General features: G+C 42.4%; 1 protein-coding gene across 5 annotated transcripts in view; it reads right to left on the reverse strand.

Moving 5' to 3' along the window:
• The window catches only part of CASKIN2 (CASK interacting protein 2), a 189,698-nt gene that overhangs the window by 16,911 nt on the left and 150,488 nt on the right, over nt 1-22,299 (reverse strand). For 2 of the 5 annotated variants that reach the window (XM_032209426.1, XM_032209425.1), the window contains 7 exons: nt 21,409-21,603; nt 20,080-20,201; nt 14,801-14,879; nt 13,720-13,802; nt 2,587-2,697; nt 2,275-2,376; nt 1,409-1,547 (listed from right to left, as the gene is read on the reverse strand). In XM_032209426.1, the coding sequence (XP_032065317.1) occupies nt 1,409-1,547; nt 2,275-2,376; nt 2,587-2,697; nt 13,720-13,802; nt 14,801-14,879; nt 20,080-20,201; nt 21,409-21,603 (831 nt within the window). The remainder of the gene's footprint in view (nt 1-1,408; nt 1,548-2,274; nt 2,377-2,586; nt 2,698-13,719; nt 13,803-14,800; nt 14,880-20,079; nt 20,202-21,408; nt 21,604-22,299) is intronic. The other 3 variants (XM_032209427.1, XM_032209429.1, XM_032209428.1) reach the window with 3 other exon arrangements.

Here is a 22,299-nt window from a genome sequence, read left to right on the forward strand (position 1 = left end):
CAGGTGGGAGATAACTTCAAAAGTCATCACCAGGATGGAATGCTGGACAGTTAACCTTGGCGGGAAACTCCCTTTCTCCACATGCGCAGTAAGATGGTCAGGTCAGCGTCTAGAATCTTCCTCCAGCACATCATGATTCCCCTCCCAAATACCATGCCCCCCTCCCCGTTTCAATGGCAGCCAAAGCAGCAACAAAGCAGAGGCTGACAGCTAAGAAATGAGCTAATTAACAAAATAATTGCTGTCTGAGGTGCTAATCAGGATGCGGAATTTGCTTTGATGCTTCCAATTGTTGATGTCCAGTTACACCATCCCATCCCTTAGAGCTGTCACAACTGTGCGGGGGGTGGGATGTGTGCAAGGGGGGCGTGTGTGCATGCATGGGGGGCGTGGGGCATGGGCCACACACTTTATATTTTGGGGGTTCTGGCATGCATGCACTTTGGGCACTCGGTCCAGAAAAAGTTAGCCACCACTGGTCTAGGAGGCTGTCTCCTTTTTGCGACTGTCTTTGGCAAGCTTTGCTGAGTCTGTCACTGTGCAAAAATGAAGACTGCATCCTGGGCTAGGTCCAATGTTCTCCCCCAGCTACATATTACAAAATGAATTGGAGTCAGCCAACAAAATTTGGGGAAACTGTCAATCTATTTGAATAAGGAAACACTTTTCTTAGGATTCCATGGAATCTCAGGAGTAAGTTTAAATCAAATAGGTTTTGGAGTGTAAAAGCTTTTGTGAAGTGCTGCATTATTCTTAGTTGGTTATTAACTTTTTATGACTATCCTTCTTGGATTTACTTTAGGCCAAAAAGCTGGTAAACTGACACCATCAATACTTTAGATTTCAACTCCCTTTATGCCAAGTTAGTTACCAAAGGCTGGGAGCCCTGGTGGTGCAGTGGTTAGAATGCAATATTGCAGGCTAATTTGGCCCACATCCTGGAGTTTGATCCTGACCAGCACAAGGTTGACTCAGCCTTCCATCCTTCTGTGCTTAATCAAATGAGGACCTGGATTGTTGGGGGCAATAGGCTGACATGTGTAAATTGCTCAGAGAATGCTGTAAAGCACAATGGAGTGGTATATAAGTCTAAGTGTCTAAGTACTATTGTTATTTCTAATTGCTAATACATTCTATAAGGTTCTTATCCTTGCCTGTAAGTACCACAGTCACCATAATACCCTTCTAATGGATAGCCAACTATACAGACTGACTAGATTCTCCATTCCAAGTCAATTAAAAAGTTCTGAGCGATGAATCACTGAAACACGATCAAGCTGAGGTGCGGTGAATATTATGTTATGGATCCAATTTCCCCACCCTTACAAGAACAGTCTTGTTAGTTACATACGACCAGAAGTTCCCAAAGCCCCGGTGGTTTTGCTTCTGGCTTTTGATTTCTTCTCACCAAGTTTGTTGATGCCAATCTCTTGCAAATCCTCCCAAGTCAGATCGGTCACAATGTTGATGGAGTCATAACCGTTGCTCACCAGCTTTTTGTGGTACTGTGGTAGACCAATAGCACTCAACCATTCCATCAAGTCATCCTAGAAAATAATACAATCACACTGAGTTTCATTAGAAATCTCTCTGTTTCTCTCCAAGCCTATGCAACTTGGGAGAGTTAGGAAACTGAATGGATCCTAGAAAATACATATGTCAGATCAGGTTTTGGGTTAGAATGCCTGCATTCTCTTGCCATTTTTTATGCTTACTGGAAGGCACCGTGAAGGATATCTTCCATGGATACAAACTAAGCAGGACAAGCAAAAAAAAAAAAAGCAGTCTTCAAAATGCCACCATCTTTATATATAGCTCAAAACATTCACTCAAACCATCAATTTATCAGAATAAGCAGCTTATTGGGTTTGCATTTGCAAATACTCTATGATATCTCCATGAAAAGGATGCAGCACTCTGGGGAAAGGAATGGGAATAGAACAATGTTGTAGATGCAACCTCATTGTATGCAGAAATGGTCAACCAGTGGTGGGGTTCAAATAATTTAACACCTGGTTCTCTGCCCTAATGATTTCTTCCAACAACCAGTTCACCAAACTGCTCAGAAAGTTAAGAACCTGTTCTCTTGAAGTGGTGCGAACTGGCTGAATCCTACCACTGTGGTCAACGATATGATAGCATTAAATAATGATTAGATTATAATATGCCTCACAGAGATTCTATAGTGTTTTTTGGGGTCTGGGAGTGTTTGCTTTCAGATAGGATATAGTTGATCACAGGCTTCTTGTAGATCTTGGTAGTTGCCATACTCACAGGAATATAATTTGGGAGCCATTCAGCAATGCTTAGCTGTCCAATCTCTGTCGAAATCTTCTTCCTGTGGCCTGGTTTGGTTACCCCAATTGCTGTGAGATCCTGGAACAAAAGAGCCCAGGTACATATCTACCACAAACCAAATGCATGTAATATAATCTACAATGGAGAACTAAGCATCTATGCAATGTGTGTACAGCAGTGTCTCTTTTGGGAAGATGGAGAGGTTCTTATACACCCCAAATAATAATTGCATGGAGAAACTAAAAGACACTTTCCCACCTTTGCCTGGTCTTCTAATTTATTTTTTACCTCTGGAGTCATGCGGCTGATTGTTGGCACATCATAACCTGCATTCAGGAAGTTGGCTGTATAACACTCCAGCTGGAAATTGCTTAGCCAATTGTAAATGGCTGCAGCATCCTGCAAAAAAAGAGAAAAGAAAAGTCCCTTTTGAAAAAAGACCACAATGATCTTTATATCCCTATTGCCCTTTGGTTATTTTACCAAAATATTAATAGTGTGCTTGAGCATGTGTATTAAAACAAAACAAAACAAGAACAGTCAAGCAGCAAGGCATCAGGTCACCTATCTCCAAATGGGTAAGGATGATGGGAGTTTTAGTTGAAAACACAAGAGGACATTAGGTTACTTATTTTGGCTGTAATTTAAGCCCCACTTTTTCTGAGTGATGAGCCACACATTAAGCTCCGGGAGGGGTGTCTATTTGAAAGTAGCAGATTGTCAGCACTTATACCACCTTGGAGTTAATGTGAAGCTTTGCCATTCATTGGCATGCTTGGCATGCATTTATTTCATGGATGTAATAAAAATTTCTCTTGATAAAGTGAAAAAATATGAACTAATTGTTATTCTTTGGAAAGTCTTTGTAAATGGTCTTCAAGTGCACTTTACAAATCAAAAGCAGAGTACAGAAAGTGCCATTTAATAGTTTCAAATGTACTGATTTAGTTCCAGCTATTAATAATATGGTTTCTTGGAAAGATCTCGGGAAATCTAAGGAGTAATTTTATTATATAATTCCTTTGTTTACCACTGCAGTCAATATAAATGTTAATCGCAACGTTTTCTTCGGAAGAGTGATCTCTGCCATTGTACAACTCTTTATAGTAGCCATAGAAACATCTGCTGCCCTTGGCATTCTACTCTTTCTCTTAGTAATGCCATAAAAAGAGACCTTGCCAGGGAAGGTTTCTAGACCAACTGATCAGGAGTGTCAAACTAGATTTCATTGAGGGCAGCATCAGGGTTGTGTTTGACCTGGGGGTGGGGAGGCATGGCCAGAGTGGGTGTGGCCACCTCAATGTAACTTGGGTCAGGGGCGCCTGTGGTTGCCTGAGCACTCTGCCAGTGAAAACGGGCTCCCGAGCTGCGATGGCCTTCTGCAATGCTCTGCCAGAGAAAATGGAGCTTGGGAGGGCCGCACTAAGCCCTCCCAAGCTCTGTTTTTCCCGGCAGAGGCACCCTGGGCCAGTCCTTCACTGTTTCCAGGATAGCCCCACATGCCAGATCTAAGCACCCCACAGGCTGGATCTGCCCCTCAGGCCTTGAGTTTGACACCCCTGAATTAAATCCATTAATACAGCATGCCTCTTTGCTGACACATTTTCTAATTTTAGGCAAGAGTGGTGATGGAATAAAATTGAAAAAGAGTTAATATTTTGTATGAACACTAGAGGGAGCCCAAGAGAGAGTTTTAGAAGAGAAATGTGTAATCATTTAATTGGTTAAAGAAAAACAATGTTAGAAGTTGATTGGTTAAATGTCATAATTCTATATAAGGTAATAGTTAGGGCGTTACTATCGCTGACTGGTTTGTGACCGCCCCGATCAGGCTAGCTGATATGGGAGTAGGAGGAGTTAGGGAGGGTATAACTGCTGTCTCACTTTCATTGTGGGTGTGGCTCTCCTTTGTGACTCAGGTGAAGTCAGGGTGAGACCCACCAACGCTTTGCAAACCGTTTTCAAATTAGCTTTGATTTTTGATAATAAAAAGAATTTTATTACTCTACTCCGAACCTCGTCTCCAGAATTCTTTTAACTTCTGCAAACAAATTGGGGGCTCGTGGCCGGGATCCAATCTGCGTTGGGGCTCTGAGGGGTCCCCCTCAGGTGCACCCCTTTCCTTTTTTTTTGAAAGGAGGGGAGCCACCCAGAGGACTGCGTAGCTTTTGGAAGCCCGTAAAAATTGTGTCATAGACGAACAGTAGGAGGGGAGTGAATAAAATAAGAAATAGCCTGAAGACAGACCGGATAACTCCTGCGCGCGGACCCTGGTGAGTACTGGTTTTGAAAACACCAGAGCACAAGACCCAGGGCGGTCAGGGAGTGTGTGGATGTGAGAACTGGCAGCGGGGCTGGGTATAAGTCCTTTTGAGGAATCTCGGGAGAGATTTGCAGGACGGAGTGAGTGATGGGGATATTGTGAATATCCGGAGACGGTGACGTGTGGAATTGAAAAGAGCTGCTGGGAGGGACACAGAAGCACACACTTAAGGGAGGGCTACCTACCCATATAAGAGATGGGGGGAAATACAAGTTCAGCTGAGAAAGGAACACAGTGTGTAAAGAAAATTAGAAAGAATCCTAAGCTTAAAATCGACCCGAATGGCCCATTGGGCCAAATGCTGGCTGGATGGGGGTCCCCACCTTATAATTGGGAAATTTTGAGATTAGGATTGACTAAAGAAAATATGGTAAATTTATGCTGTTTTATTTGGTGGCAAGATGATAATATTGAGTGGCCGTGGGACGGCTCTATGAATTTCTTTAAATGCCGTAATCTATATGATTATGTGAAACAGAAAAAGTGTAAACATTTGGACAATGAGTTAGATTATGCTCTGCTCTGGAACCCGGACCTTTGGCCATCAGAACGTATTCTGATGGTGAAGCCTGGAGAGCAGGAAGAAGAGGAAGAAACCCCAAAAAGGGATTTGTTGAAAAATATCCCTCCTCCGTATAATCCGGTTCCTATCCAAAATCCCCCACACCCGGCTAATGCAGTAACTCCCCCATTATATCCTGAAATGCAGGGAGGAATAAGCCAATTTACCCCAGGGCAGTGGCCTGGTTCTCCGATGCCCGTATTAAGTCCACAGGGAGGGGAAAACCCAGTTTGGACTCCTAATTGCCACACCCCCCCCATCCCGTCCTTAATGCCATACACTCCGGGGGTTGATGAGAAAACAGGATGTTCAAAGGACAAATTGGATAGTGCAAGGAAGAATTTAATAAACCAATTGGGTGAAGAGGAACAGGTTAAGCAATTTCCTCTAAGAGAGACCCCGAATGGAGTAAATGCCCAAGGGGCCCCAATTATAACATATGTACACGAACCGCTAAGGGCAACGGAGGTTCGGGCATTTAAAAAGGAAATGAAAAGCTTCATTGAGGATCCATTAACAGCTAGCGATCAATTGGATTCCCTATTAGGACCTAACATATATACTTGGGAAGAAATACAAAATATAATGGGTATTTTGTTTAGCCCCGAAGAGAGAAATTTAATCAGAGTAGCCACCATGGCAGTGTGGGAGAGAGAGAACCCTGTGGTGGCGGGAGGGAATCAAGATAGAGGAGATGCTAAATATCCCCTGGTAAAGCCAAATTGGAATAATAATGAAGCAGAGGGGAGAAGAAACATGCAAGATTTAAGATCAATAATTATAAAGGGGATGAGGGAAGCAATACCAAGAACTCAGAACATGACTAAAGCCATGGATATAGAGCAGGAAAAGGAAGAAGCACCAGCTACATTCTTGCAACGTCTCAAGGACGGAATGCGAAAGTATGCGGGGGCGGATCCTGAAGATGCCCTAAATGTGCAGATAGTTAAAATTCAGTTTGTAACTAAGGCATGGCCAGACATTGCAAGGAAATTACAAAAGAGAGAGAATTGGGCTACAGAATCTTTAGAAGTTTTGTTAAGGGAAGCGCAGAAAATATATGTGAATAGGGAAGAGGAAAAAGTGAAAAGGGACGGACAGAGGACAAGTCGAATGATGGCTATCGCAGTAAGGGGGGCTATGCAAACACAGCCCGAGCAAGGAAGGGGGCGGGGCTGGGTGCCACGCGGACGAGGGAGAGACGATACCGGACTTAGAGGGAAGCTCGGAATGAGAGGCAGAGGCGGAGTTAACCGAGGAATGATGAGAAGGGGAACAATGGGAGAAAGAGGAACTTGCTTCCATTGTGGCAAGACAGGACATTTTAAGAGAGAATGTCCCACTCTGGCCGGGGAGGAGCAAATTAACCGATTGATGGAGGAAGATGAAGATATATATTAGGGAAGTCAGGGGCCCTTCATTAGGAGTTCCCGCCGGGAGCCCTTGATAAATTTGGAGGTGGGAACCCAGGAATATACCTTCTTAGTGGACACCGGAGCATCTCGCACCTCTATGTGTGTGATGCCAAAGGAGGGAAAAATTGATGATCAAGCAAAAATAAAAGTTATTGGGTAAAAGGGGAAGCTTTTAATGTGAAGCAGTTAGAACCAGTGAAAATAAGATATGGGAAAAATGAGATCCGGACTCTAAAATTATTGTATGTGCCTGAAGCAGGAATTAACATCATGGGAAGAGACCTGATGTCTGCCTTGGGAATTACAATAAGCTTTGACAAAAGTGAAACAGTTTATGTTCTAACAGAAGAGAAAGAACAAAAGATTGATCCTTTAGTTTGGGTGCAACCGGGAAATAGGGGTGGGTTAGAGATAGAGCCTCTAAAGATAAAATTGAAACCCAATAGTGAGATAGTAAGCCAAAGACAGTATAATATTCCGATGGAAGGAAGAAAAGGTCTTCAACCAGTGATAGACCAACTAATAAACGACGGACTATTAGAAGGAACTATGTCACCTTACAATACCCCTATATTGCCTGTGAGAAAACCAGATGGTACTTACAGGATGGTGCAGGACCTGAGACTTTTAAATAAAATAGTAGAAACCAGACATCCGGTAGTCCCAAATCCCTATACTATCTTGAGCAAAATACCTGTAGAAAACCGCTGGTTTAGTGTAATAGATTTAAAAGATGCTTTTTGGTCTTGTCCTTTAGACAAAGATAGTAGGGCTCTATTTGCATTCGAATGGGAGAATCCTTTCACTGGGAGGAGACAGCAGTATCAATGGACAGTGTTGCCTCAAGGGTTTACAGAATCTCCAAATTTGTTTGGACAAGTATTAGAACAGACCTTAGAAAAGTTTAAGTTACCAAAAGGAATAAACATGATCCAATATGTAGATGATTTTTTAGTGTCAGGCAAGAAGAAAATAGATACCGAGGAAGGAACAGTGGCTTTATTGAATTTTTTGGCCCAACAGGGTCTGAGAGTAAGTAAAGGGAAACTTCAGTTTGTAGAACCAGAAGTAAAATATTTGGGACATTTAATTAGTCAGGGCTCAAGAAAGATCAGTGCTGAAAGAATTCAAGGGATTATAGAACAACCAAGGCCTAAAACGCAAAAAGAGTTGAGAAAGTTTTTAGGATTAATTGGATATTGTAGGTTATGGATAGAAGATTATGCCAAATGGACCAAAGGATTATATGAACAGTTAACTCAAACAAAACCATTTAAAATTGGGTGGACCAAGGGGTTGGATGAGGACTTTCAGAGACTTAAGCACTTGTTAGTCAGTGCCCCAGTCTTAAGTCTTCCCAATTTAGAGAAACCATTTCACCTTTTTGCATCAGTGGAAGAAGGGATGGCCCTGGGGATTTTGACACAAAGTTGGGCAGGGCAAAAGAAACCAGTAGCATATCTGTCCGAAAACCTTGACCCTGTAGCTAAAGGATGGCCCACATGTATTCAAGCCATAGCAGCAGTAGCGTTATTAGTAAAGAAGAGTGAGAAAATCACAATGGGAGGGGCGCTAATTGTAAGCAGCCCACATCAAGTGAGAACATTGTTGAAACAAAAAGCTGGGAGGTGGTTGACTGATTCAAGGTTGCTAAAATATGAGGGGATGTTACTGGATCATGCTGACTTAGTCCTGACAACTGACTCAGCATTGAATCCAGCCCAATTCCTCAATAAAACCAGTTCATCTGAAAGTGAAGAAATTGAACACTGGTGTAGTGAAATAGTAGATTTAGAAACAAAAATCAGGCCAGATTTACAGGATACTCCTTTGGAAAAAGGAGAAAGATGGTACATTGATGGTTCTTCACGAGTGGTAGAAGGGAAAAGACAAAATGGATACGCTATAATCCAGGAGGGCACATGGGCTCTTCTAGAAGGGGGGAGATTGCCAAACCATTGGTCTGCACAGGCAGCCGAATTGTATGCCTTGAAAAGAGCTCTCATATTGGGGGAAAAATCAAATTTAACGATTTACACCGACTCTAAATATGCGTTTGGAGTGGTGCAGACCTTTGGGAAGATTTGGAGGGAAAGGGGATATGTGACAAGTCAGGGAAAGGACCTGATCCACCAGCAATTAATCGAGGAGGTGTTATCAGCCCTTGCCCTGCCCCATAGAATTGCTGTAGTGCATTTGAGAGCACACCAAAAGGGAGATGAGGTTGAGAAGAAGGGAAACAGGTTGGCAGACCAGGAAGCTAAAGAAGCTGGTATGAATGAAGTTATTGAACAAATTAAAATTATGATTCCCCATGTATTTGAAATGAAGGAGATACCAATTTTTAATGAGAGAGAGGAAAACAAAATTAAACAGATGGGGGGAACGAAATATGAAAATGGGAAATGGTGGTTACCAGATGGGAGACAAATTCTCAATTACCCCCTCATGAGACAAATCTTTGAAAGACTACACGAGGGGAGTCATTGGGGAACTCAGGCCTTGATTGATGAAGTATTAAAAAAATATGCAGGAGTAAAAGTCTATACGGCAGCACAACAAGTAACTCAAAAATGTATAATTTGTCAAAGGGTAAATAGAAATCAATTAAGGGAAAAACAAAAGGGAGGGAGGCCTTTAGCGCTCTATCCTTTCCAAAATATACAAATAGACTTCACCGAAATGCCACAAGTGGGAAGATATAAATATTTGTTAGTTATTATAGATCATTTGACAGGATGGGTAGAAGCCTACCCTTGTTTTGATGAAACTGCTAGAACTGTTGTTAGATTATTATTAGAACATATTATACCAAGATATGGGATTGTTCAGAGAGTTGATAGTGACCAGGGAAGACACTTCACGGGGAAAATTACTCAAGGAGTGGCTAACGTATTGGGAATAAAATGGGACCTACACAGTCCATGGCATCCGCCCTCTAGTGGGAAGGTGGAAAATATGAATGGAAAGATTAAAACAATGTTGACAAAAGTGTATTTGGAAACAGGAGTGAATTGGACAAAAGCGTTGCCGATAGCCTTATTTAGAATAAGAACACAACCCAGGAGGGATGTGGGAGTCTCACCTTACGAAATGTTATTTGGAATGCCACTAAGGAATGCTGGGATACGAATGGGGAATTTACCTAGTAAAGACAAAGGATTGATACAATACTTGCAAATACTGTCCCAGACTTTTGACTCTTTCAGGAAAGCGGGCTATTTAATACAGACTCCTCCATTGAGCTTCAAAGTACATTCCATTGAAGTGGGAGACCAGGTGTGGATAAAAACTTGGAAGGACGATTCCCTAAAGCCGAAGTGGGATGGACCATTCCTGGTGTTGCTGACCACAGACACTGCCATCCGGACGGAAGAAAAAGGCTGGACCCACTACACCAGAGCGAAGAGAGCCAACTTGGAGGAGTCGGAAACTTGGAAGGCCTTTCAGAAGGAGCCATTGAAGTTGGTGTTGAAAAGGCAGTAATTCTTCTAAAGGAAAAGGCCCGTGAGTTCCTGGCTTGTGACCAATGTGCTGGTTCTGTTCTTGTCCGTGTGAAGCTTGCTGCTGTTCCCATTGTATTGACTGTGTACTTTGTACCCACTGCCGGATCCCCTGTGACATTATATTGATTGAACAATACCTGGCGGAATATTTTTATTATCCGAGTCTATCTTCAACTGCTCTCACCACAGACCTCCGTATTACCCCAACAGTACAGAAAGCGCTTGATAATCCTTTTTCTGACAATTATCACGCCGCCGGGGCCTAGAGAAGATGAAACCACTATGCCCTTTCATCAGAGGACTGTTACCCGGGCAGGAAGCGGGATTTTGGGACTATTGGGCTCCTCGACCATCTTGCAAGTATTTCCTGTTGCATTTTCTAGGCATGACAATAATGATGGGTGTGTTACTTTTGGTGGTGTGGGGAGCATGTGAATATCAAAATAAGGAGGGAATAGTAGAGGATTTCTATGGACCTCCCTCTAAACAGAATCGCTCAAAAAGAGAGATAAGTTTTCACCATCATGTGAAGAAATTCATAAACTCACCTGTAAACACCATTTGTATAAAAGGAGGAGGACTACAGAAAGGAGAATTCCAATATTCGAAAATGACACATGAGGGATGCAATCTAACATTAGAAGTAATGGCAAAACAAACTAAGAGAGGATTGGCCTGGTCATGTGAGAATCAAAATGATGGGTGAAGAAAGGGACTTTTCGAAATATGTAAAAATGCAACTAAGAAAGATTTAGATAATGGAGACCCAAGGTGTTATTGGATTGATAAAATTTTATGGTCTAGTAGCTGCAAAATTTCAGAAGGAAGCCCTGGAGATATACATTTTCTCTGTAATAATAATAATAAGAGTCAAAACATGCAATTAGGATGGAGTGGGATGTGTAAAGTATTATGGGAACCCAGTTGGTACAATAAAAGCCCCTCTCGAACTAAAAGGGTTCCAACTGCTGCAACTAAAGTTGAGTCAGAGAACTGTTCACCCTGCATTACCAAGGCTAAGGTGGGTGAACGGACTATCAACACCTTAATATATCATACGCATCCACCCCAGGGATGTAAACCTACTAAAATGGATTGCCTTTACAACAAAACGATGTACAGTTTGTGTACTCTAAAGGGAAAAACTGTATGTTATAATCCCAACACTCCAGTTCGCCTTAACGTTACTTTATGGGCAGGCTTGCCTAAGACGGGTTTTAGAAAGGATCCCGAGGGAGAGGGTAAGCTGTATTTCCTTAATTATACTATACAGTTGCAGAAGGGGAAACAACCCCTAATTCTGGTGTTTGATGCATGTACTGCCACTAAGTGGGGAAAAGGAGTGCCTTGTGGAAACCAGGCTTGGATTAATAGTTATAAAATTAATCATAAATACTTGTGTGGAACTGTTCTCAACTGGGATTATGGTAATCCTAACGTTTGGATTCCTTGTGGAGGTACCACCCAGTGCTCAGGATGGAAATGTGTTTGTGATCACACAGGGGGTGGTTATAAGGGGTGCCCTTATGTAACTTCTTTCCGAAGGGGTGTCGGAAATACTATCCAATTAGAAAAATCCCGTAATATTCCACCCATGGTGACGTATGGTTTTGGAATTGACGGAAAAGGGTTGGATCCAGAGACATATCTAACTATTAAAGTTGAGAGGATTAAAGATGGAGAAATAAAATCCCTTGGGTGGTCTGTGTATGATACTCTACGAAAATTAGATGACCCCTTACCAATAAATACTAAGGCTAACAATTTATTTATAGAAATGGCTGAGCAGGTGGCTAAAACCTTGACTGTTAAAAACTGTTTTGTTTGTGGAGGGACTAACATGGGAGAGCAATGGCCATGGGAAGCTCTGGAGGCTGATCCGGTGACATATAATAATCTTTCGTATGCTGGTAATGTCACAGCAAGAAAAGACTTCACTGGAATTGTGTGGACTCTGTCTACCAACCTGGTAGGGAGAAATTGCTTTGTTAGGAATGGATCTATTCATGTTGGGAATTTAATTTGTCTGGGAACATGGAGTCCTGACTATAGTATTTGGTCTTCCCCGGCTAATAATACTCAACCCCTACGTTTTAATATGACTAATTTGAGCTATTTGAATTCTTCCTCTATTAATGATATGTGGAAAGCACCCAATGCTATGTATTGGATTTGTGGAAAATTAGCGTATGAAACCTTGCCTAAAAATTGGTCTGGTTCTTGTATTTTAGGATGGATAAAACCATCATTTTTTCTGTTGCCTATAAAAGCCCGACAGGTGTTAGGGGTCCCGCTGTATGAAAAGGTTGGCTCTCAGAGCAGAAGAAGACAAGAGTTAGAATCAAACTCAGTCTTTTCCAACTTTCTTTGTAGTGATTTCACGAAATTTGAAAATAGTGATGTTTGGAGCTCAGAAAGAATTATATGTACATATGGTAGAGCAACGTGGGCAGAAGATGGAACTTATGGGTACCGTACACCCATTTATATGATAAATAGAATTATTCGTCTCCAAGCAGTATTAGATTTGGCTGGCCAACGAATTGATAAAGCTCTTAATATTTTGTCTACTGCTACAGACAAAATAAGAACCGCAGTATATTAAAACCGTTTGGCATTGGACTATTTGTTAGCCAAGGAAGGGGGTGTATGTGGAAAATTTAATCTATCTAACTGTTGTTTACAAATTGATGAAACTGGGGCCGTTGTGAAGCAGTTAACTGCAGAGATGCAGCAATTAACTTATAATCCTGACCAGATATGGCGGGGATTCAATTTGGATGGTGGGGGCTTTTTAGGGGGCATTTTTAGAAATTGGAAACAAGCATTGTTCATGGTTGGTATAATTTTTATTGGATTAATGATACTACCATGTTTAATTCCCATAATAAGAAATGTTGTCACCTCCACGGTGGGAAGCATAATACAAGCTCAGCAACATGAAAAGTCAATGATGGTATTAAAAGAAATTGGGGATCAGATCCAATTATTGGAAAGTATGAATACATTCCCTATGGAAAGTACAATAATAGAAAGAGAAAGGTTGAAAGAAATAAGGGAAAATATTAAGAAAATTGCCATATAAGAGATGGGGGAATTGATGGAATAAAATTGAAAAAGAGTTAATATTTTGTATGAACACTAGAGGGAGCCCAAGAGAGAGTTTTAGAAGAGAAATGTGTAATCATTTAATTGGTTAAAGAAAAACAATGTTAGAAGTTGATTGGTTAAATGTCATAATTCTATATAAGGTAATAGTTAGGGTGTTACTATCGCTGACTGGTTTGTGACCGCCCCGATCAGGCTAGCTGATATGGGAGTAGGAGGAGTTAGGGAGGGTATAACTGCTGTCTCACTTTCATTGTGGGTGTGGCTCTCCTTTGTGACTCAGGTGAAGTCAGGGTGAGACCCACCAACGCTTTGCAAACCGTTTTCAAATTAGCTTTGATTTTTGATAATAAAAAGAATTTTATTACTCTACTCCGAACCTCGTCTCCAGAATTCTTTTAAATTCTGCAAACAGTGGCACCAGATGATTTTTAAGGAATCTTGAGGAACACCTGATATCAACATTTCTAAGGGTTGTTCGTTCTTTGACCAAAGAAATTACAATACCTTCCCTTCCAGGAGCTTCTCTGGGCGTAAATATTGGTGGGAGAAGGGCCTGTCGTTGGAGAAATTCTGATGCGTTTGTGTCCCTGCAAAGAATCAAAGCAAAAATCAGAGCAGGCAACAGAGCCTTGGAAGAATCAATGCAGGACACGGTCATGCAAAAAGGCCTCTTGCTACATAACATTTGTTTGTTTGAACAGGGCATGGAGGAGAATTAGAAACCCATACACTGTGATGGTGGCCCTTTCTGCATTTAGATCCATGGAATTCACCAATAGGGAATGTGCACTTTATCTACATTTCTCTCCTGTAAATGTTTTAATTTAAAAACCCATCTTTTCTCAAAAGCTACCAGCAGTGTCTTGGGGGAGTAGGGGAGTACAATTGTACTCAATTACATTTTAAACAATGTTTTGTTTTAAAGTCATTTCTCACATGCTCTTGAATTTCAATTTTTCATTGCTTATACCAAAGATATTCAGGCATCGATTTTCATGGGCATCTGCAGCAACCTTCTGCACCATACCTTTCAGAAGTGTGGAGCTTCTCCTGTCATAGTTTCCAGTCAATATGGCCAATGGGAAATCTGGGAGTTGTAATCCAACTCAGTTAGATCCAACTCAAGCTGGGGAAAGCTGTTGTATAAAAGCTGCATTTGACCCTGCAGGGCAGATAGCAAGAGCCCTGATCTAAGTCTAAGTAGTACACATATTCTCCAAAGCACCTGAAGGCAGGACAAGAAGCAATGAATGGAAACTAATCCAAGGAAATAATCAACCTAGAACTAAGGAGAAATTTCCTGACAGCGAGAACAATTAATCAGTGGAACAACTTGCCTCCAAAAGTTGTGATTGTTCTAACACTGGAAGTTTTTAAGAAGAGATTGGAAGACCTCCAATAACTCTGCTATTCTGTTTAGAAATTAATAGCACAGTCTCCCTGCCATTCAAGCATGCCAACTCAGCTGAACGTTCATCTTGTGCAAAGCTTGTATTTGTTGTTATTAGGAAAGAGGCTCTGTTTCCCCTTTCCATCTCTGTGACATCTATTCCTTTTGTCTCAAGATGACAACATCTCCACTTACCCAAGGAGCTGGTTTGACCATTGTGAATATTTGAACTCAGGATGTGTTGCTGCAGATCCTCCCCACCAGGCAAAAGTGGCTGCAAACACAAGAGTGAAGAGAGCCTTCAGTCATCAAGTTTCCCAGACGTTTCCCAGATTTCCCCCCACATTATTCAAAAGATTTGGCATACAGCATCAGCAAAAGCATATTTACAACTGGGCAATGAACTGGCAGTTCTTTTAACCCCCCCCCCCCTGCAGATCAGCAACACTGATCTATGGAACTCTGTATCAGGGGTGTCAAACTCAAGGCCCAGGGGCCAGATCTGGCCCCTGGGGTGCTTAGATCTGGTACGTGGGGCTGCCCTGGAAACAATGAAGGACCGGCCCACGGTGCCTCTGCCAGCGAAAATGGAGCTTGGGAGGGCCTTGGGCAGCCCTCCCAAGCTCCACCTTTGCTGGCAGAGAGTTGCAGGAGGCCATTGCAGCAGAAAACTGAGCTCGGGAGCCCATTTTTGCTGGCAGAGCTCTCGGGCCACCACAAGCATCCCCAATATGAGTGACATCGAGCTGCCCACACCCTGGCCACACCCACCCCATCTCCCCCAAGCTCAAACACAATCCTGATGCGGCCCTCAATAAAATCGAGTTTGATACTCCAGTTCAAAGCCCAGGTGGGAAAAGAAAGGGAATGGGAATGCAAACCATCACCAATTCATCCCCAAGACAAGGACCGCTGTCTCCACATACCCAGTTTGTTACATCAGAAGAAAACACAACACTGCTTTATGTAAAGGGAGCATATGGTTATTTCTTGGGATTTTGTCAGATACAGTATCCCTCTCCTATCCAATGGCTACCACAGAACACCCAGTTACATCTTAAATAATAAAGAACATCATTCCCCAACCAGCCGCCTTCTAATATGTTCAGATTGTAACTCTCGGACCTGCCAGGCAATTGCTATCTGAAGACGAGAACAAATATAATAAGAAGGTATTATTATATTTTCCATAGTGGGGAGTAATCTAGTTGTGGAGGACCTGGAACCTGAACAGAAATAGGGAAAGAACTACAATAAGCTCTGCCATTCAACAGTGCTTAAATCAAATTCAGAGCTCTTATGTCTGACAAAAGTCTTAAAGAGAACTGCAGCTCAATCTTTTGTTAAATGAGAAAATACTCCTACATCTCATCTAGCTTGGCCATAAAAAGCACATTATCTCTCACAATTGATTTCTTTTTAGGTTTTTTTTGGGGAGGTCATAACCACCTTGCTATTCACCCATTAGCAAATTATGAACTTGAGCATAAGCCCCAAGTGAGATATAAGCTCCTTAAAATGAGAATGGCTTAAAGGCAGTATCACCTGAATGGAAGTGCATCACAATGTCACAGTCTGATCCCCAGAGCCCTGCTAATATCAGGACCGGGAAGAAGCATTCAAGAAGTGGAACCACTTTGGCATAGCATACAGACAGAGATGAAAAAATGGGAGAAATTGCACTTATCTTTGCTGGGCAGGATAGCGGCAGTGAAAATGAACATTTTACCAAAATTTTTATTTCTTTTCCAAATGTTACCTATACTTAAAAAAGATGCGAACCTTTTAGAATGGCAGAAGGGTATCAACAAATTTGTGTGGGCAGGAAAGAAGCCGAGGGTAAAGATGAAAATAATGCAAGATGTACGTGAGAGAGGAGGATTGAAACTACCTAATTTAAAACTATATTATGATGCAGTGGCATTATCTGTAATTAGTGATTGGATTCATTTAACCAATGATAGAATATTGAACATTGAGGGACACGATCTGGTATTTGGTTGGCATGCTTACCTGTTATTCAACAAAAAATTGGATAAGAACTTTAAAAGTCATATTTTGAGAAATGCTTTATTGCGGGTTTGGAAGAAATACCAATATAAATTAAATGACAAGATACCCATGTGGGCAATTCCTAGACATGCAATTGAAAATATGAATACAGCACAAAAACAGGATAGATTTACTTACAGACAGCTTCTTACCTCGGAAAGGGGGGTATTACAATTAAAATCTTTAGAGGTATTAAAAGAGGAGAAGGTAGTTCAAACATGGTTCCAGTATGGGCAATTACAGGCTAGGTGGAAAATAGATCAAAAAATTGGCTTTATTCAAGTTGAGGATAATCTGTTTAAACAAATAAGAGATCAAAGCTTAATGCATATAAAGAGGATATATAATGTATTAATACAGATGGATTCGGAAACAGAATTAGTTAAAGATTGTATGATAAAATGGGCTCAAAATATTGAGGAACCAATAATGTTGGATACATGGGAAAGAATTTGGGTAAGAAATGTGAAATTTACACAAGCTCAAAATCTGAGAGAAAATTTTTACAAGATGTTTTATAGATGGCATTTAGATCCTAAAAAGTTGGCTTCTATGTATCCGAATGTACAGCCTAAATGTTGGAGGTGTGGTTCTCTCGATGCTACATATTATCATATATGGTGGACCTGCCAAAAGGTTAAGGCATTTTGGATAAAAATATGGTGGGTCATGCAAAATGTTTTTAAAAAAAGGATAAAGTTTATTCCTCAGTTATTTTTACTAGGTATATGTACTGATTTTACAGTGGTAGAGACCAATTTGATTCTGCACCTGATAACTGCAGCAAGACTGTTGGTGGCGCAATATTGGAAGAAGGAAGACTTGCCTACAATCCAAGAATGGACATTGAAAGTAACAAACTTAGCTGAAATGGCTAAAATATCGGCATATCTCAAAGATCATTCAAATGAGAGATATAAACGAGACTGGAAAAAATGGATTGACTATATACAAAATAAATACGGGATTAAGAAATTCCAGTTAGCCTATGCTTAAGATCAGAAATGATTTAAACTGTTAAAAGTTAGTTCAGTAAGAAGAAGCTAAGGTCAATCTAGAATGTCATTAATTTCTTTATTTCTTTTTTCTCAATAGATTTTAGACTGTGTTAGTTAAAAATCCATACCGTGTACGGGTTCTGGGAAGTCGGGGGGGGAAGGAGGAGGGGGGATGGGGGGGTGGAGGGAGGGAGGGGTACACACAACAAAAAAAATTGTATTTCAATGTCTTAATGATTGACAAATGATGACATATTTGTGTTTGTTTTTTTTAAAGAAAAATAAAAAAGTTCTCTTAAAAAAAAAGAAGTGGATCCTGTGCTGCTGGGCCCCATCAATGAAACCAAGCCAGCAACCAGCCCAAACATTCCTGTCCTAGACCCAGGTACTCCTCCACACAGCCTTTAGGAACACAACTAGTGTCTGAAAAGACAAGAGGGCTTGGCTTCATCAAGAGAGAGGCAAACCAGGCAAAGCACGTCAGGAGTAATGGGACTGAATGGTCCTGTCAAAGCCAGGTGGGCCTAAGTAAGTTCTGAGACTGCTGAAATTTGGAGAGTCGTTGGGACAGGTTGCTAACCAAACTCAAATGATCATTTTGGAAACATTATGCAAAGATTTTCTTCTCTTAAGGAGTCTCATAGAAAGAGAAGAAAAAAATGTGTTGAACAGCAAAGTGGATGGACTCAAACACAATAGCATTGGGTGCATCATTGGAAGTTCCCATAGGCCAGCTTGGAGAAGGCCTAAGAGTTGAGACCAACTTGATGGCATGTGTGTGCTCGGGTTTGCTTTCAAATTAATGTTGATTCTTCACAATTAGAAACAGTTTGGTGTAATGCAGTGTTGGCGAACCTTTTTTGGTACCGAATGCCGAAATGGGAGCATGCGTGCTGGAAACTGGAAGTGCTGGTGTGCACATGCAGTTACTCTTACGGTTTTTGGTACGCACATGTGCAAGGGCTACCTGGTCTTCGTGCAAACATGTGGGCCAGAAACCGGAAGACCAGGTGGCCAGTGCGCGTGTGAGAAACTGGAAGAGCAGCTGCCTGGCACGCGCATGTGCATTGGGCAGCTACTCTTCCGGTTTCTGAGGCTCCTGCACGTGTGAAGACCAGCTGGCTGGCGCACCAGAACCCAGAAGAGCAAAGGGCAATGGCTTGTGTGCCTGGAGAGATGGCTCTGTGTGACACTTTCAGCACACGTGCCATAGGTTTGCTATCACGGGTCTAATGGTTAAAGCACCAGGCTAGAAACTGAGAGACGTTGAGTTTTAATTGAGTTGAGTTGAGTTTATTATATTTCTATGCCTCCCTATTCCCCGGAGGGGACTCAGGGCGGCTCACAACCAAGTCAAAAGGGGAGGGGGTACAAATAAGAAAAAAAACACGAACAAAACAATACCACAATTTAAAAAAACTCAACAATCATACCATTCGAGGGGGGACAAGAACTCATCAGCCCCAGGCCTGTCGGAACAGCCAAGTTTTAAGGGCTTTGCGGAAGGTCTGGAGGGTGGTGAGGGTCCGAATCTCCATGGGGAGCTCATTCCAAAGGGCCGGAGCAGCCACAGAGAAGGCCCTCCTCCGGGTGGTCGCCAGTCGGCATTGGCCAGTAGATGGAATTCGGAGGAGGCTTAATCTGTGGGATCTAATCGGTCTACAGGAGGTAATTGGCAGTAGGCGGTCTCTCAAGTACCCAGGTCCAATACCATGAAGGTCTTTATAAGTGACGACTAGCGCCTTGAAGCGTATCCGAAGACCAATAGGCAGCCAGTGCAGCTCGCGGAGAATAGGTGTAACGTGGGTATACCGAGGTACACCCACAATCGCTCGCGCGGCTGCATTCTGGACAAGCTGAAGTCTCCGAATGCTCTTCAAGGGCTGCCCCATGTAGAGCACATTTCTGCCTTAAGCATGAAAGCCAACTGAGTGACTTCGGGCCAATCGCTCTCTCTCAATCCAACCTATTCCACAAGGTTGTTGTGGGGAAAATAGCAAGAGGAAAGAGTATCAGGTATGTTCGCCACGTTAGCTTATTTATTATAAAAATAATAAAGGTGGAATAAAGCATTCATTTATTTGTTCATTCATTTCCTGATCTAATCTCTAACAGTGTTCTTGGCAAGATTTTTCAGGTGTGATTGCCCTTGCTACTTCCTAAGGCAGAGAGAGTCCCTCAGCTGGCTTTCTGCCTAAGAACTAGAATTCATGGCCTCCTGGTTTTTCTTGGGATATGGCTTCCCATGTCTTTGAATTCTATTACGCTGTTGCTTTGTTGGATGCTTTCTGCTTGTGAATCTAATGAATTTATCACTTTGAAATCAACTTCAGCCAGATAAGCACTGGTTTTGGGTGAATATGAGCTGAAGATCACAAAACAAAAGATTCTCACACTTTTGCACAAAAAATACTATTTCCTTACCTTCACATTCTCAATGAGGAGTCCCATGAATTGTCCATTGGTACCCTCAGTACTTTGACCGCTACCAGCACTTCGGATACTGCCAATACTGCCTTCGCTGCCCACGCTGTTTCTATCACCTGCTGGACAGGAGGGGAGACATTTGAAATGGCATTTTGTGGAGAGGAAACGGAGGGAGATAAGGCTTTTCTTCTATAAGAAAGAAAATGTTAGGCGAAAGAATTGGTAGCAGCCCTGCAGGCTTTATCACAGAGCACAAAATTAAAACCCCAGTTTCTAATTAGAATTAGAAGCCCCAGTTTTCAGGAAGAGATTAGTCGGCAAGCAATGAAGGAATTTAGCTATGTGACACTTTCCTTACATCAGCCTCCACTTATTCTGAGTTTGACTCTAAACCCACCATACCAGGTTATCTGAGGGAAGATGCAATAAGGAACAAGCAGTAGGAAAAAACATGCTTGGCTCTGCTGATTTTGAAGGAATGCCTAGCAATGCCAAAGTTGCACATGCAGATGGATGGAGACAAAAGTGTGTCACTCTATTAGATGTGTGTGGTAGATGTGGGTGGCATAGCCGTCAGAATTCTGCCCTGAGAAGCAAAACTGCCCTTAAAATAAAAGGAAGAAGCAAAAAAAATGTACCTTTGGTGGGATTACCAGGCAGGGTTGGAAGTGTCCACAGATGTCTACTACAAATGTAGCAGCACAGTGTTTTAGTTCAAGAATGAGCAAAATGTACCATGTTTCCTGAAAATAAGACAGGGTCTTATTTTCTTTTGACACCCCCCGCAATAAGCTCTTGGCCTTATTTTCGGGGAGGTCTTATTATTTTTGAGGTGTAGGAAGCAGCGAGCATGGTCACCTCATGGCTGCTGCTGTGTTGCAATATTTTCGAGGAGGGCTTATTTTTGGGAGAGGGCTCATTTTATCCCATGCGCTCAAAAGCCCGATTGGGCTTATTATCCAGGGAGGTCTTATTTTCAGGGAAACGGGGTATTCCTGAAACAGTTGCTGAATTGCAACCCTCAGCAACCCTTTCCATTGGCTAAGGTAGCATTCAGCAATATTTGGAGCACAGAGGCACGCATTCTCCATCTTTTGAAGAAAGACAGAGGCAAGAACGAGGCCCCAACAGTGCTAATGCATGCACACGTAAATCAATCAAGAACAAGTGGGTATGCTGTGAGTGAGGACATGTCTCCAAATCTAAATATTCCAGGGATAAAATCCCTTCTCCTTGCTGCTTTTCTCCCTGCCCTGTGCACTCCTATGCTGCAGTCAGGCAGTCCAACTGCTAGGAAGGCTTGCCCAGCCCAGCTGTACCCCTGACCTGGGTTCTCAGGTGCTGGAGCAGTCCTAGTCAGGGTGAGGTGGCCCCAACCTGTAGGGAGGCTGAGTGGTGCCTGTGGCGGAGAGGTGTCGCTATGTAGTTGTAGCCCACCAGGAGGGGTAGCTGTGGTAACCTGCAGTCCCTTTGCATGGCTCTGGCACTGATGTGTGGACATCATGCGGGAAAGAGTCAGGCCTGCATGTAGAGACAAAACATGCATGTCAGAACAGAGCGCATGTAAAGGTAAGGCAGTGGAGTGGGTGTCTGCATGGCCGACCTTTCCCAGTGGGGCACACTGTGCAGGACTACACTGCATGGACCAGTGGGATGTTTTAGAGGGCAACTTTGGTACTCATGGAATACATATGTTCGTCTAAAGGTTTAAAGTGGATTATTCATTCATTATCTAGATGCTTCCAGAATGCTTCTTTAACAAACAGTTTCAGCACCATAGAATGGATCTTAGCAACACAATCACAGGTAGTCCTTGACCTATGGCCATTTGTTCAGCGACTGCAAAATTACAGTGCTGCTGAATGAATGGTGGTTATGACAGGTCCTCGGAATTCCGGCCATCTCAGCACTCCTGTGGTCATGTGATTGTGATTAGGCACTAGGCAAATGGTTTGCACTTATGATTGGTTGCAGTGCCTTGTGATCACATGATTGCCATTTGCAACCTTCCCTGCTGACTTCCCCAGACAGTCAGTGGGGAAGCCAGTAGGAAAGGTTGCAAGTTGTTGACATAAATCTCCCCCACTTGTGCATCCTCCTCTGTCTCCTGTCTTTGTGCCAACCATTCATACAATCTGTACACCCTCCTGGACTTGTGCCATGCCCTCACGCATCCTCCCCAACCCATGCTGCACTTCACATACTTTTCCAGGCCCA

This window comes from Thamnophis elegans, chromosome 2 (genome assembly GCF_009769535.1).
Source record: "Thamnophis elegans isolate rThaEle1 chromosome 2, rThaEle1.pri, whole genome shotgun sequence".
NCBI lineage: Eukaryota > Metazoa > Chordata > Lepidosauria > Squamata > Colubridae > Thamnophis > Thamnophis elegans.